General features: G+C 35.9%; 1 protein-coding gene across 1 annotated transcript in view; it reads left to right on the forward strand.

Annotated features, from left to right (window-relative positions):
- Positions 1–15,828, forward strand: part of CRPPA (CDP-L-ribitol pyrophosphorylase A) — a 124,985-nt gene that overhangs the window by 13,906 nt on the left and 95,251 nt on the right. The window contains exon 3 of the mRNA XM_072854202.1: positions 10,162–10,311. Coding sequence (XP_072710303.1) covers positions 10,162–10,311 — 150 coding nt within the window. The remainder of the gene's footprint in view (positions 1–10,161; positions 10,312–15,828) is intronic.

The raw sequence follows: 15,828 nt of genomic DNA on the forward strand, positions 1-15,828 counted from the left end.
ACAAGAAAGTGCTGGTAGCTCATCTTATTGTTTTCTTATGTTGAATGAATGCCAAAATTTAAAGCTGTAAGTGTACTTTAAAATATTTCTGAAAAGATTGAAAACTATTGGTAGCATACTGGCCACATGATTTGCTTTGGAATGTTTAAATTGCTTAGACTGGACTTTATGTGTTATAGAATCCATCATAATTGTGGTCTGGATCATATACTTAGTATGGATCTTTGGTAGAATTATGCGGACTTTATACAAACTTTGAAGTACTTGAAAAAAATCTGTCAAGAAGAAAACAAAATCTTAATAAATGAGTACAGGTTGTTAAACATTACCAGTTATTGCACTGTGACAAAAATTAGCTGAATATGTTGACTAAGGTAATAAGACCTTATTTGGCTAATAATATGATAAAATGTATTTTATTGGATGTACAGTACTGTTGTATTTATGGAAAACATGAACTTCCTCAACCATTCTTGAATTTCTCACAAGGAATGCACAGATAAGGAATGCATTAGAAGAAATGCTGTATAATTTGTATGACACCATTAAAAATGTATATATTGGTTTAATCCTGCTAGCTTTTGTAATTTTAGTCTTTATCGTATTAAAAATAGTTCATCTGATTTATGGCAGTAATTCATGATACAAGAGCAACATAAATGACATTCTTAAGACTTATTTTCAATCTGCTTTTTTAAAAAAAACCCAATTTTAATATGAAATCAAATGTTCACATAAATTAGTTGTATTGTTGTTGTTTGCAGTACCACTCTTTGCTTTTTCTCAGTGCATATGTACGTTTGTGGTTTTACTGCTTTTCCACTTTCAGTATGTTCTTGAGCTTGTTTTCAGTGCTGTGTGTTGAAAAATTGCAGCCTGTGGTATGCCTAGTTCTGCTTTCTTCCTCCACCTCATATATATTTTTTCAGTTGCATGTTCCTATCGTCATGTCCTTGCAGGATGTCCTGTCTTTTTGAGGGAAATATTTTTTATTTTCTTTGAAAAATCTTACTTTTCCCACAGAATAACACTTAGAATTTAGCTTGTTGTCAATTAAATCAAAACGATATTTACTGATGCTTAGAGGTAAATGCTTTAAATACAAAAGAACAGAAATTATGTAAAGTAAAAAAGAACATGTGCAGTCTTAATTTTTGAGCAACAGTTTCTGGTATTGGTAATCTTCTTTAGTTTGGCATAGCTAATTGGGGCTCTGACATGTCTTGATGTACATGTACTATCCCCACTCACTCAGATAGTATGTTCTGATAAAGGTGACCTCATTAGAAGAAATGTTTTCTTTTTCTTAAACAGTGTCATAAATATACATTACATTTGTTTAAGGCATCCTGTGTCTTTGAAGTCAGTTCAATGTACAACATAGTGTCAGCTCATTAACATTGGATCAAAGTGTATATTAAATTTCTGATTAAACATCCCCTCTTTTGCAGCTAGGAATAAACACAATTATAACATCTTCCTTCCTGGTGTTGGTTTAAGATTAACATGTGCCCAATTTTAGCGAGTTCGACTGTTGCTCCTAGCCAGCTGGGTAAACAGACTTTAAGGAAATTGGGTGAAGTTTAGCATATAAGTCTTTTTTCATAGTGTTCAAAACTCCTTACATCTGTTCTAATTAACCTTCTTTTTGTCTGGCTGATAATTAGGTTTAATATCTGCGTTACACCAGGCTTGTTTAACATTTCAACTGGTGCTGTCCGTGGGCAACTAAAAGCTGCCAGTACAAATATGTCAAGATAGCTAGAATTGGGCTGGTTGGTGATACTGCCTACATAGAAGAAATTTTAGTGGGTATCTCACTAATGAGAATCAAAGATGGTGTGCCCACAATGACTATGAATTTTTTTTTCTTTCTCCAACAAAATTCAAAATAAGGTAATTTCAGAATTATTTTTGTTGTTTAAAAAAAGGAAGATACCTGGCAGAAAGAAGGTAACCTTTTTCTCTTCAGCCTTAATTTCTAATTGATACACAGCCCAGGTTGCAGATTGTACTTGTTTGTCGGTAGAAGAAATAGGTAGAAGGAATCCCGTCCCCACCACAGCGCTGCCACACAATTTATGTCTATGCTACATGGTAGAGTCTGGGTGTGAGTGTGGGTGAAAGTATGATATGCCCTGGACTCAAATTTGTGTTTCTGCATGATAATGAGAGTATCTCTACCTTTATTGTGGTCTGCTGTTCTTCACTGAGTCATCCTGGTTGTCCTGTAGTCCTGACTGCATGCCGTATCTGGCCCTTCAAGAGAAGTGTGCAGCTGAGATACTGGTTGGGGGGATCTTTTGGACATGACAGTAACAGAAGGAGTTATGGGGGCAGATGGTGATGGGTTTGAGTTGAACCCATGCAGCCAGACTGCTACCTTGCCTTGCTGTACGGCAAATAGGTGGGTTGTGGGTGCAGAATGAGGTTGTGAACTATGTGCAGCCTTGAATCAGTTCAGTTTGGAAGTTTGGCTATTTTGGGCTTGAAGATGTGTTCACACCTAAGTTTAGGAAACTTTGCACACATAGCCAAATTGTAGTTATCAGCTGTACTTTTGTATAGGAGTGGTAGCTTACAGTTTGTGTTGTTACTTTGTCTATGCCCCAATCTTTTCCATCCGAATAGAATTGTTTTGCCAGGATTTCTGTAGGTTGGAAGAGGAAATACTCTAAGTCTTCCCTCTGCAACGGAATCATAAAACTTCTCATAGATTACAACTTTTGGTTATAGAGAAGATAAAATGTAGCCCTAGACAACAGCTGGCTACAAAATGCAGAAAAGGAAAAGAAAAAAAGAAATATAAGAAAAAAAGATGTGATATTTCAATGTGATACCTTGAATGTGCATTGGAAGAAATTCTCTAATTGCTTTATTTTACAAAGATAGTTATATGACTTTTTTTATTAGATAATCTCCCTTTCAGATTTACAATATAAAAGATTTGAAAAGAACATCCTCTTAAATATGTGAAATATTTTAATCTTATAATTGAGTTTTTGCATTTTGCTTTGACGATTCTGTTTGATAAATTTGAAATAAGGAATCTTTCGGTAGAGACAATTCTTCTAACTTAAATGGTAATTAGTGAGTGTGGCTGGAGCATGTTGATTACTATAGATACAATTAGTTTGAGTGCAGATATCTGCATGGAAATGCATGTTTCTACCTGTTTCATGCATTGCAGATACTGTGTTTATTTCTGTATTTTTTCATACTGTAGGTGGCTGTGAATGCCCTTCATGGCAAGTAGTTTGATCTGTGTAACAGAATAGTTTCCCTGTAGTAACATGTGGAAACAGTTTGGTGGAATAAAATGAGAAGAAATTAATCATAGTTATTCTGAGATTTTTTCGCTAGTTCATAGCCAGACCTAATTTAGACTGAAATCCTTAGGAGATGATAGTGTTTGGTAACATATAAATAAACTTTCACCTAATAAAAAACATTCCAGGACATATTTGTAAACTGTTAGATACCTAGCTTGTCTAAATTAGCATCGATTGTTATTGTTATGTAGTTGAACAGTGTCCTAATGCAATCCTTGTCTTCATGGAAAAGCAAGATAAAATTGTTTGTATATTTACCAAATTCACCTCTATGAAACTGACTTTAATGGAGTTCCAAGATGGATGTATTTGTCCTACTAAGTGTGACTAGCCCCACAGTCTGCAGCATACAGTTTCAAAAGAGTCAGCTGCTTTGAAGTGATGAAAATACATTTCTAATATACTTCTATTTCCAGTGTATATATGCGAGACAATTTTATTTTTTCTAAGGCAGGGTGACTAAATTATTTGGGAGTCTTCATTCAGTACTATTTTGCTTCTCAGAGTTGAAAACAACTCTGATTAAAGAATTAAAATTAATAAATATGCATATTGAGAAAATGTAAAAACATGAGAATATGGACATTCTTTTAAAGATAGCACTCATAAGCTATGCTTGTACGTGTTTGATATCAGGCCTATTCCTAACTAATTTTAAAACATTGAATCTAACGGAGTTAGGATGATTGAAATATAAAATGTGTGTTTACTTAATGCTACCAGACAGCTGAGAAGATAGAAAGCATAGGGAAAATGACTTTCAGGGGAGACAGATGCTATGAATGGAGAAGAAAAGTATTGTTGGTGTAATTAAAAAGTAGAAGGGAGTCATGCTAGAGGGATGGGAGAGTCTGCTCATTTAGGACTAGACTCTGTAAAGTTTTAGGCTGTGATTCCCACTCACTTGAAGTTCAGGGTTGCAAATTGGCCGTGTAAGTGAACTTTGTGGGTCTGCATTAGTACTTGGGGTGTACTGGGGACAGGGGCATGCCAAAGACATAGCATACTTTTTTTTTTTTTAGTATGCCAGCCTGCAGGATCTGTGGTTTTCTGAGCTTGTTACCACACTATTGTAAAACAAAAGGAATTGTAGTTGTGGTATTTTTTGTAAGGATTTTGTGCCACTGCAATTTTTTTTTTTCTCTTCCTAATCCATATCATTCAACTTGTTGAGCTTTGCAGCTATTTAGCATTGTTCTGTTTCAACTCTGGCTACCAAAAATGACCAGATCAGTGATGCTCTTTTGGAGCTTCTGGCTCTTTGATAACTTCTTGGCAGGTTGTATGCTAGATGTGGAGTGTTGGTCTTGGCTGAATAATGCACTGTGTGTTGGGAGTATTTGTAACCTGGTTAATTTCTTGCTTGTGATATAAGCTCCATGTCCCCCCATAATCCTTTTGGGTCTTTTTTTTTTTTTTTTTTACATGAGGATTTTCAGTTTTTATGAATATTCGGTAAAAATAAGCTATACTGCATTGTGTTAGCCAGGTTGCTATGTTGTGTGTAGGCTTCTGTGGCCTAAACATTCATACCTCATTTTGTAATAAAAGGTGTCATCAATACTGCTTGGATTTTACTCTCCTTGAACTGACTGTGTTGTCTGATCTTAAAACACACCCTGGTTATGTATTCACTGAATACACGCATCTAAACAACGCATCTAAACAATTTCTTGTCAGAACAAAAGTATGATAAAATGAGAATGATACAGTGTTACTGTTTAGTAGAAAGGTGGATTAGTATGCCTTGAATCTATTGAAAATACTTATGATACCCTATTATTATACTGACCTGCATGATGCACTTCATTCTCTACCTTTTTTTTCAGTCACCACTGAATCTTTAAATCTTGAATGTATGCTGTGCTCTAGGCAGTTATGCAAAAAACTGAATACAAAACTGAGAACCTGTTTGTAAATGTTTTTGCTTTGTGCTGTTTAAAATGGCTTATAGATGACACCTGTTGTTTGTAAAAGCATCTAGAGGCTGGTTCAGTTTTCAGCAGATGGATGGATAAGCTTGCTTCTGAGAGATACCAGTCTGTCACTTCCACTGAAGTTGATGGAATTGTGCTCAGGATGTTTTAGGATTGTTTTAAGGAAATGATAGATTAAAAGGATGTTTTTTGTTCCAATATTTTGTCTGCAAAAGAAAACTAACCAGTTAGCAGTATTTGTTTCAATGTCTGTTATGCTATGAAAGAACATTTTAACAGCTTGCCCACAGATATTTTGATACTTTACCTAATTTGTTTAACAAAATATGCAAAAATGGGGGAAAGAAGTGTATCCATTTCTTGGACATGCCAGGTTCACCAAAACTAGTGCTTGACTGTCTTTGAAGTGGAGTGGCTTGAAGGCTGTAAAGTGGACACTTAAAGAAATTCAGTTTAACTACACATTAACTAACCACATTCAGGAAGGGTGTATGATGCATTTTGTGTATGATTTTGAAAGCAAATCTACTTGAGATCTGGGTCAAAATGATTAGAAATTGGAAAATGAGTACTCTGGGTAGGGAAATGTTAGTATCAGACCCAGGCACTTGCTTTAGATTCACAGGATTTGTATTTTGTGATAGGCTAATTCAAAGTGTAAAAAAGATCTGTAAAACTATAGTGACATTAAAAAGTACTTATAATTTTAAATGAGAACAGATTTTCTTTGTTTTATTAATTTTTTAAAATTCATGTCTGAACCTCTTGCCTGAGAGCCAGGCCAAATACCTGTACATTCCTGACATAAATAGCAAGTCAAAGCTTCTCAAATTAGAATAAAATTCAAATACCCGAGACTCAGTATGTACTGTCTTTACTAATATGGAAATAGTTATTTGTTAATGATTTATAACCAGAAAAACAATATGGAAATTCCTTGCAAAGAATAAAATATTTGGTGTTGTAACTGAATAGACGTAGACTAGCTGGATGATTGTGTTCTTTGCTTACAGCCAACAGTCATCAGGGGCAAAAGCCCCTTTAGATACAGTAGTACCTTATTGTATTATTGGCCCTACTGTGCCCTAAATGTTTACATTTCTGAACTAAAAAATATAGTCTGTAGCCCTGTCTTAAGTACCTAAATTCCTCATTCAGTTCATTGCAAGACTGCTAGGAGTGGAATTCCAAAAAGGCTTTGTGCTGTGTAGGGAGGACGCTTGCGCTAACCAGGAGGAAGTGCCGCAGAATGATCCATACATCTTAAACTGTGCCCCTCTTTGGCCTGTATGAGAGAACAAAATTCACAGCTCAATTCTCCTGTTTTCACATGCCAAATATTATGTTTACACTATGAATGAAGATACCCATGAGCCAATTTTGGAAGCAGAAGCATGTGTGGTGAGGTCTGTGGAAGCCAGCTTGGGTTGGGCAGCTGTGTCGGCGTATGCCAGCTAGAGAATGTCGCCAGAAGTATTGCAGATCCAAGTTTCCCTGTCTTAGGGACTCAGCTCTCTTGTCCCATATGAAAACAATGCAGGGCATACATCGGCCAATATTTTCCTTTGCTTGATCCCAGTTTCACCCAGTCTGAAAGTGGCCTTAGGAACTCGTGTAGTTCTTGTGTCAATGAGGTGGTAAACTCAGCCCTGTGTTGGGTCACATCATCTGGCTGAGGGAGCCTGTGTGTGTGTGCTGAGACAGAGGAAGGTCCTGCAGAAAGGTGAGCCAGTACTGAGCAAAACAACCAACCAGTTTCTGTGTCTTGTCTCAGGATTTTAAGGTTTCAACTCAGTGCTGCACCTTAGCAAGTATGTGCTAGCTCATGGATTCATGGCTTTTGGACCCCGGCTGCTCATCATATGAAGGTTTTCTGTGCAGCAGAAACTTCCTGGCTTTAGTAAGTACTAGAGCTCTGCATTCTGCTTTTAGAGCATAGAGCAGTCATGGACTGAGTTGTCCTTTTTTTGGAATAAAAGCTGCTATTTTTTGAATCAAATGACTGCTAGTTATCCTGTTACTGCATACGTAGTTAGAAGTTATCTCCCTCGCATGATCAGAAGTCAGCCATAAATCTTATTCTTTGTATTAAACTTCACCTTTTCAGTCAGTGTCAGGTATAGTTTGAGTGGACTTGCTGCAGAAGACATTTTATTGTGCCTATCTTGTGATTTCTCATTGAAATGGAGGGAAGACAGGTGAGAAACTCAGCCTGCCACACTGGACTCAGTTCTGGAGTAATGTAAAGCAAAACTGTAGTTGTTTGAAAAATGCCATTTGTTAAATTTTAGGTGCCATGAAGCTTTCAATTACTTGAGAAGTTAATTGAGAGTTTTAAAAAATTAGGTGTTTGGATTTATTAGATCTTCCTGAATCTTCTGGAAGAGCTAGGCCTCAGCAGAGCAGGAGATGTGGTTCAGTATTGTCAGAAAGATACAGATACAGACATTCATGAATTTTTATTGTGCAATAAACCAGATGTCAAGAAAACAATGTGTTTCAGCACTCTTTTAAGAATATAATTTTGAGTATTTCAATTTTATTTAGAATTGCAGTTTGGTTTTTTGTTCCTCAGAGTGCGTGTTTCACTTATGAGATTTGGTTACGCAAGTCACATTGTATTCTCTTGGCCTGTTTTATGCTTAAAATGTAACATGACATGATTTTTAAAAACTGTAATGAAATATTGGATCAGCCTAAGAAATCCTCTTTTGCTAACTGGTTTTCTGGAATGGTAACTCTTTCAGAAAAAAAAAAAATCAAATAGACTTAACTAATTACAGAAAAGCTGTGGCTAGCATGCTGCTCTGTCTCTTTTCCCATGACCTTCTAATTTTATTATTTTTTTGCGTGTGTGTGACCAATTAAAATATGACGGCAGAGCAAAATAACATAGTCCAAATGCCCAGCAGCTGGGATATAGAGGTAATAATCCATGTCCTGGAATCATAGGAAATAGAGAGGGGACAAGTTGCAGATAATTTAGTCTCTCTACATCTACTTATGCACAGCCTTTCCTCAAAGTACATCTGTTAAATTTACTCCTCATTTAATACATTGACGTATTACTAAAATTATAGTGGTGTTTAGTTTTGTCAGTTTGTCTTTTCTATTACAGAAGTAAAATTGATCCTGCATAGGAAAGATGGACTAGATTACCTCTTGAGATCCTTTACAGACAGTTCTGTGATTTCATAGTTCTCGCTGATCTTTCTGTACCATGTTTTGCTTTGGATGATAGTGTTTTGCTCCATGTAGTGTTTTATATAGATATCTCTTCCCATGTGTTAGAAAGAAAAATTTTGAGAAAGTGGTTCAGATATTTCTCTTGTCATATGAATCTTTTGAATCTTTTCTCTCCCTTCTCCCTGCCCTGGTAGCTGGTGCATATCAGAACTCTTTGGGCATGAGAAATTGGTTCACATCTCTGTCCTCGTTCTAAGAGGACTAAAAGAATGAACTAAGAAGCTGTATTTTAGAGCTCATAAAGCACTCAACACTCTGACTGCATTCCTCTTTGTTTTATTGTTCAGTAGTGTGAAAGGGGGAGGGCAGACAACTAGTTCTTTCTCTTCTGAGAGGAAAAAAACTTTGGGCTCACTTTTGGTGTCTCATTCTGCCACTGTATGCTTACCTGAGGTCAGAAATCTTGTAAGAATGGACAGGACTCATATGTTTGAGGGCAGGATTTGCCAACAGAAGATAAATGAAATAAACAATAACAGTGTTCTTATTTTATGCGATGAAACCTATTTCTTTTCTGTGTCAAAGCTCACTAGACCTCAGGAGATCTTCTGTGCCTGCAGTGAAAAGTGTCAGAATTCACCATTGGGAGTGGTTTTCTAGGTATACTGATTTAAGATGTTGGATAATTCCAAATGTTTTGGAACAGCATTAATTATTCTTTTTTATTATTCTTAAAAAATAGATAATAAACAGTATAGTGTAAGGACGCCATTTTCAGTGGTTAGCATTGTTAGGGAGCATGCTTTTTGCCCTGTGACTTGATAAAGCAATGTTCTGCCATTGGATCCTTTTCTTCGTTATTGTACGGTCAACTCTTGTCCCAGTTGCCTTTAGCTTCATATAAAGTTCATGTGAGCATTTGATAAGCGACTGATGAAGTGTGGGTAACTTTCTCATATCAAACTGACTAAAACCAGCTAGGAGAGTTCTGTTTCAGAGATGCCATAGATCTTTAATACTATATATTGATGAAAAGATCAAAGATATATGTTTAATTGGTTTCAAATCTAAGAAAAACCAAAACTGAAATATAAGCATTTAAATATCTGTTCTGGGGCACAGTGCTGCTGGATATTGCATACTTTCTGACATATATACTGTGTTCCCAGTGATTTCACTGGTAAGTGTGGTTGCTCAGTATTTCACAGGGTGAATTCAACAGGGAGGAACAAGCTCAATTTTCTGAAACTTTTCTTGTTGCTCATTTCCTAGCAGTTTAGCCAAATTGAAATCTGTGAAAGCAATAGCTGTTGTGGATTGTCAAGACCTCTCAGGGGTGTCTCCTGCTTTTTGATATCTGAATAGGCCTAGAACTGTCTTCACAGAAACCACCTAATATGTATGCACAAAAAAGTCTGAAAAATGAACATCTCAGATCTGTACATGTATTTGCAGTAGATATTTATGAAGGACTTAAGATTTTTTTTTTGTAAATTGGCCCTCAGTGTGTACTTACACAGTCTTCTGTTGCTATATTCATGTTAGAAGTCTCATACAGATTAAGTAGTATGACTTATGCATTATGAGATATATAAAAGATAAATAAGTAGAAAATGTATTTTAAAGCTCTAATTTTTTTGGACTGCAGCTATGTGATATACATTAATATTAATAACATTTAGACCTCTCTCTGTTTTGTTCCACAGGCAGCAGGAGCAATTCGTCCTCTTGTTTCTACTGTTATTGCTTCTGCTGCAGATGGCTGTTTAGACCACTCATTGGAACGTGCCAGGTACAGAGCGAGTGAAATGCCTCAGGCTTTCTTGTTTGATCTAATCTATGAAGCATACCAACAGGTAAGACTTTGAGACTTTCTAAGACTTTTTTCCATTTACTTTAGTTTAAAAAAAAAGATAACTTTATTTCTCCTCTTTCAAAAATAGAGATTCAGCATCTATTTCAGATCACATCAAACTGTATGTGTTCTACTTCTCTGTAGTCTTTTGATTAAAATTATTTCTTTATCATTCTAACCTATTCAAGTTTTTTGATTATTGAACTGTCAAATACAAGAGGGGTGAGGGGTCTAAACTATTGAAAAGACAGATTTGCTTTAATTTTTATTGTGCATTGAATAGGTTACTTAAATGAGTGGGTTAATGTGTTTAAAGTTAGGTATCTTTTAAGTATGTATTGTTGACTAAGAGTATCAAAGAATTTTGGATGCACAGTGTAATAATGACATTATATAATAATATGGTGGGATACAGGCTGTTCTAAAATATTGGGATAGTATTAACTTGATACATCTAGGTAAATAAGTATTTATTTTGTTTCGTGTTGCATGTGTGTTGTACATACTTTGATTAGTGGCTGAAAATAACATTTACTTAGTCTCTGTTGTAATTCTCCATTTTTTCCCTAATATATTTCTTTAACATCATCTTTATTTAAGAAAATAAAAGTTGTGGATAGTGTATTAAACCCTGACTCTTTTGCCTTTATCCCTCTTGAAAACTGCTTTCGTTTGCCCCACCCTGCATTCACAGTTTGCTGGAAGCACTCCAGGCTTTTGTCTCAGCGTTCTACTTCCTTTTCATTCATCACCTTGTGGAAATTGCCTGTCCTCCAGGTATCTTCCAGACTGACTGGAAGCAGAGCATTTCTTAATTTGTCACTTGGAAGGAGTTATTTTTCACTCCAATAATGCTGACAGTCATGCTTCCCATCAGTCTTTCATTTCTAGAGTAAACAAGCCCAAATGACTGATATCCACCTTCAGAGAGTACATAGCTCAGAAGTCACCAACAACAGAACAAACGTGTGGACAGGCAATGAAGAAAGAAACAGTTGCTTAATTGTTCAGTAATTGTTTTACTTAGAAATGTTGGCACAAATTCCATGTCATACCCTTTATGCTTGATACTTGAAACTATTCTTAGATGCTGAAGATGAAGGACTGTCCAAGATGAAGAGCTACTCAAGTGATTGGACTAGTTCCAACCTTTTTACTTCTCATGGGAAGCAGGGGATGTTCTTGGTGCATATGATAACACACAGCTGATACTTCTAAGTGAGACTCTAGCTTGAATGTAGTGGGCGTACTCGTGGTAAAGGCAGCATATATGTGCATAGAACACATCTCAAGAGGCAACAGCTACTGTTGGTTATACAACTGTTTCTTGTTGATGTGTTTCTCTCTTGGCAAATTGCATGTTTATGTGTTTTCTCCCCCGCCCCCCCCAAACAAACCCGTATTTTTTCCTACTGTGTTTGCTCTTAGTTTGCAGATACAGTAGAGTTGGCAAATAGATAAAAAGCTTTTACCCTAAATGCCTTGCTCAAAAGGCAACTATATTTGCAGTCCCTATGGTCCTCTGAATAGTGTTCTCTTCTCACATATGCATTCCATCAGTCTTCCTTTTTGTATCCCTGCTCTTTTAAGAACAAGCCACCAAAGTTGTTAGCAAGCAACCAAGGCTATGGTTCCTTGTCCCCAGTTCCCTTTGCATTGGCTAAATTCTGGTCATTTAAATGCTCTGTGCCTTGGAGCTCTGGGAAGGATAACACTTTGCTAAACCTCTCAACTCATATTGTTTGCTAATTATTTAAGTTTCAATGGTGCCTAGCTGTCCAAGTCAAGGATTAAGACCCTATTGTTCTGGGAACTGTACAAACAAATAAAAAAAGATAGATAATCGTTGTCCTGAAAAACTTAGTCAAGCTACTGTAGGACACGTTTTGTAGGAATGGATGCAGCTTATGATGCTTCCTAAATATTAACATACCCATCATTAGTTCCCACAACAACCTGGTGAAGTAGGTAAGTGTCATTGTACAGATTAACAAAAAAAGATAAAATAATTTTGTTGCTCATGTTGCAAGTCATTCACAAAGCTGGGAATGGAATTAATTTTGGCTGACTCGGCATGGGATCATGGTCCTGCTCCTGTGTATTTTATACAGTTGTGACCTTTATGCAACAACAGTGTGGGGAAAAACAACAGTCAAACATGCATTCCTTAGAAAGAAACTGTCCATTTGAATTATTGCTTCGAATAACATAGGCTTTTCAGTTACATTGGGGGTGATGTGGAATACTGCTTTTAAACTCTGTCTCTAAATACATCATCTGATGTGAGTAGGTAGATTTAGAGAGTTTAGTTCCAGGTGTGTTCTTTTTCATGAATGTAAGATCTCTGAGTATCTTGAGCACTAAGTTGCAATATTCAATTAAAGGTCAGTTCTCTGATCCTTACAGGTTTGCCATCTATAATCTTTTTTGCTCTTCTTGTCTAGTACCAGTCTGGGCAGAGCAGACTAGTGCTCCTTCTCCTTTTATTGCTGTTTGAATGTATTTAGAACTAGAAAGGAATAAGCTATTAACACTATTAAAATATGTAAAAATACTTTTGTATTATCTTTATCAAATTAAAAGTCATTTCCTTAGAAAACTTTTTTCCATTTCTTGCTTGATTAAAAAATGGTAGTAATGATTTGGGGAAAAATACATGCCTTATACATAAAATTAATTGAAGTAGACACAGCAAATGCCAAAGATTGGTTTACAATATTATCTTAAAATATATGTGTACTACAGTGAATTCCCTTTACATTTGGTGCTAAAAATCTAGCACAGATTTTAAGCACATTCAACCAGGTTGTTTGCGTGCATTTCATTGTGATGCACCTCATTTTTGTGTGCTGGATCTCAATTTAGTTTTCACGCTTACCTCTTCTCTGTTGCCTAGAACATACATATTCCAAACAGATCTTCTTTGTTCAGATACATGTTGCTTTCTGATTTAACTGTGATGATGTCAAGATTTCTGACATCATAACTATTAACTTCTCAGCTTTATAGTAGTTATGTTGAAATCTTTAAATTTTTTTTGCTCAAAAATTGCATGCACTCCATTGTCTTTGTAATGCCTTTGAGAGCTCATTAAAACAAACATTCTTCATCACTTGCATATCTGATATTTAAGCCCCCTTTAACAGGACTTTTCAAAGGTTAAAAAACTACTTTTATTTTTTTTAATGTGATTTTTCTGGCTTTGGATTTTTCTTATTACAACCACTTTGTCAAAAAAAGAAAAAATGTTGGACTGGAAGTGATATCAAATTACAGTCTGTTTGGTCAGTTATCCAGAAATGGGGTTAAGTATTCCATCCATTACCTCTGAAGTATGCTATGAAATCATTTCCGTTGTGTTTCTAATTTTTGCTCGTGTTGTGTGAGAGAACTGGGTTCTGCGAGAAGGTATGCATTATATTGTTTTCAAAAGGGTTTCTTGTTAGCACTAGTCACATCTTCTTTTGCTAGGTATATTAACTTGAAATCTTCTGTTCTTTGGACGGTCCTCCTCTCAATTCCATAATATTTCTTGGTCCTGATGGGGAAATTAGTTCATCTTTCTACTCTGCTATTGTAAGGTAGCCAAGGACTTCTACCTGCAAAGTAGGGTTTGTTTGTTTGTTTATAATCCCCAGAGAAGTAAATAAATCTGAAATGGGAAGAGCAATCCAAAAAATGTTGGTGAGGTACTGGATACTGCTGGGTCTTCTGATGGTTAATTTTGAATAATTTTTTTAGCCATACTGAAACAATAGTATAGATTTATAAAAATATTTCCTTAAAAATAATCTCAGACTTTTTCAGTTAGCATCAATTTTAACATCAGTTAGTGGTGGAAGCAGCTTTTTTGGATATGTCTGTGTGTATGCTTGAGAGGGGAAAAAAAAAAGGCATTCAGATGTCCCATATTTTTACTTTTTTATTGGCGGAATGCAAGCAGTTTGAGAAATGTTTCTTGGTGAAAGAAGAATTGGGAGTACTTTGTGTCTGCCTTTTTGTGATGCAGCAGGTAAGTGGAGGTGCAACAGGGAAGGGAAAGCTTTTCAATATTCTCCTACCTCAAATGATAATTGCTCCAATGCAGCAGGATCAGAAGACCACTGTTCAGGAAATAGCTGCTCCCTCCACTCCAGAACAGGGATACTGATTTTAACATTTTTATAAAGTTTCTGCTACATTGTTATACATTTTACTTTTAACTCAGGATACCTCTTGGCCCCTGTATTGGACATCACATAAGCCAAACTAAAAACATTTAAAGTCAATGTTGAAATTAAGCAACAGTTCAGAGCCCACAACAGCTAGTGGAGCTAAAATGATATCTTGATCTTAAAAAGGCCTCACTACTTTGACTTATACGTCATTAGATAGAGCACTTAGCTATAATAAATGAATAGGCATAATGGGATTTTCGCAGATACAGGCACCTACCCTTGTAGGTAACGCTGCTTAACGCTTTCTGTTGCAAGTCTCTGTGTTCAGCTGGTTATATGAAGCATGGGAAAACAGCTGTTTACTTCAGCTGAAAACAGCTGCAGTATTCTGATGCCTCCACTTTGTAATAGGACTTTGGAATTTGGCATTGGGATGGTCCTGAGATAAGGATGAATTACACAGGCCTCCTTACATATGTCTGTGAGTGTTACTGTGTCACTCATCATATATATGCCTCCTCACCTTATATTTGTATGAAGTACTGCACTTCTTTCATGCACTTCAATTTGTTACATTTATAAAATTTATAAAAGTTATAAATTTATAAAATTTATAGAAGCTATAGCTTTTATTTGTATTATGCATGCTTGACACAAGGTGGACAAGTGACAGATGCAAACAACTGCAAGGGAAGAAAGAACTGTATTTATAATGTGCGTGGTATCTCGCAGGCAGGAGGCTTTACCTTAGCCAGGGGTTTTCTTTGGGATCTTGGGTAAAAGGCCATATAAATGTGTTAAGGGGATAAACGTAATGTTGCATCAGTGCTCTTAGTTCTGATGTGTCTTAATTTGTGAGTTCTTGTTTCCTGCACAATGTAATGAACCATACTACTAACCTTCAGTAAATATTAATAGTGGACAAGTTAAACTTTTTAAAATAAAAAATGCAAATCTCTAATAACTAGTAAAACCTGTGGAAAAGTTGTAAAACTGCAGAACCCATGATTTACTTCAATTCTAACCTACCTGGGACAAAACCAGCCAGTTGGATTTTTTTTTTTTTTTAGGTTAATAAGAATTAAATTCCTGATCTTTGGAAATGCATGTTTCTTTTCTGTTCTTATCAGCCCTAAGGGAAATCAGAAAAGTTTAAGTGTTAATTGAAAATCCACCCTTTCCAAAGATAGCAAATAAAGGATAAATTCCTTAGACCAGACTTGTTCATTTTTGCTTAAGGTAGTTTCATGTTTCTGTTCAGCTTTTTAAATTAAATAGGAGCAAATGCGAAGTATGATCCTATAAGCCTGGGAGGAGGAGGGTGGGGGGAAGACTTCACTTACTAGAAGTCAAGTGTTCCC

This window comes from Ciconia boyciana, chromosome 2, assembly GCF_034638445.1.
Source record: "Ciconia boyciana chromosome 2, ASM3463844v1, whole genome shotgun sequence".
Lineage (NCBI taxonomy): Eukaryota > Metazoa > Chordata > Aves > Ciconiiformes > Ciconiidae > Ciconia > Ciconia boyciana.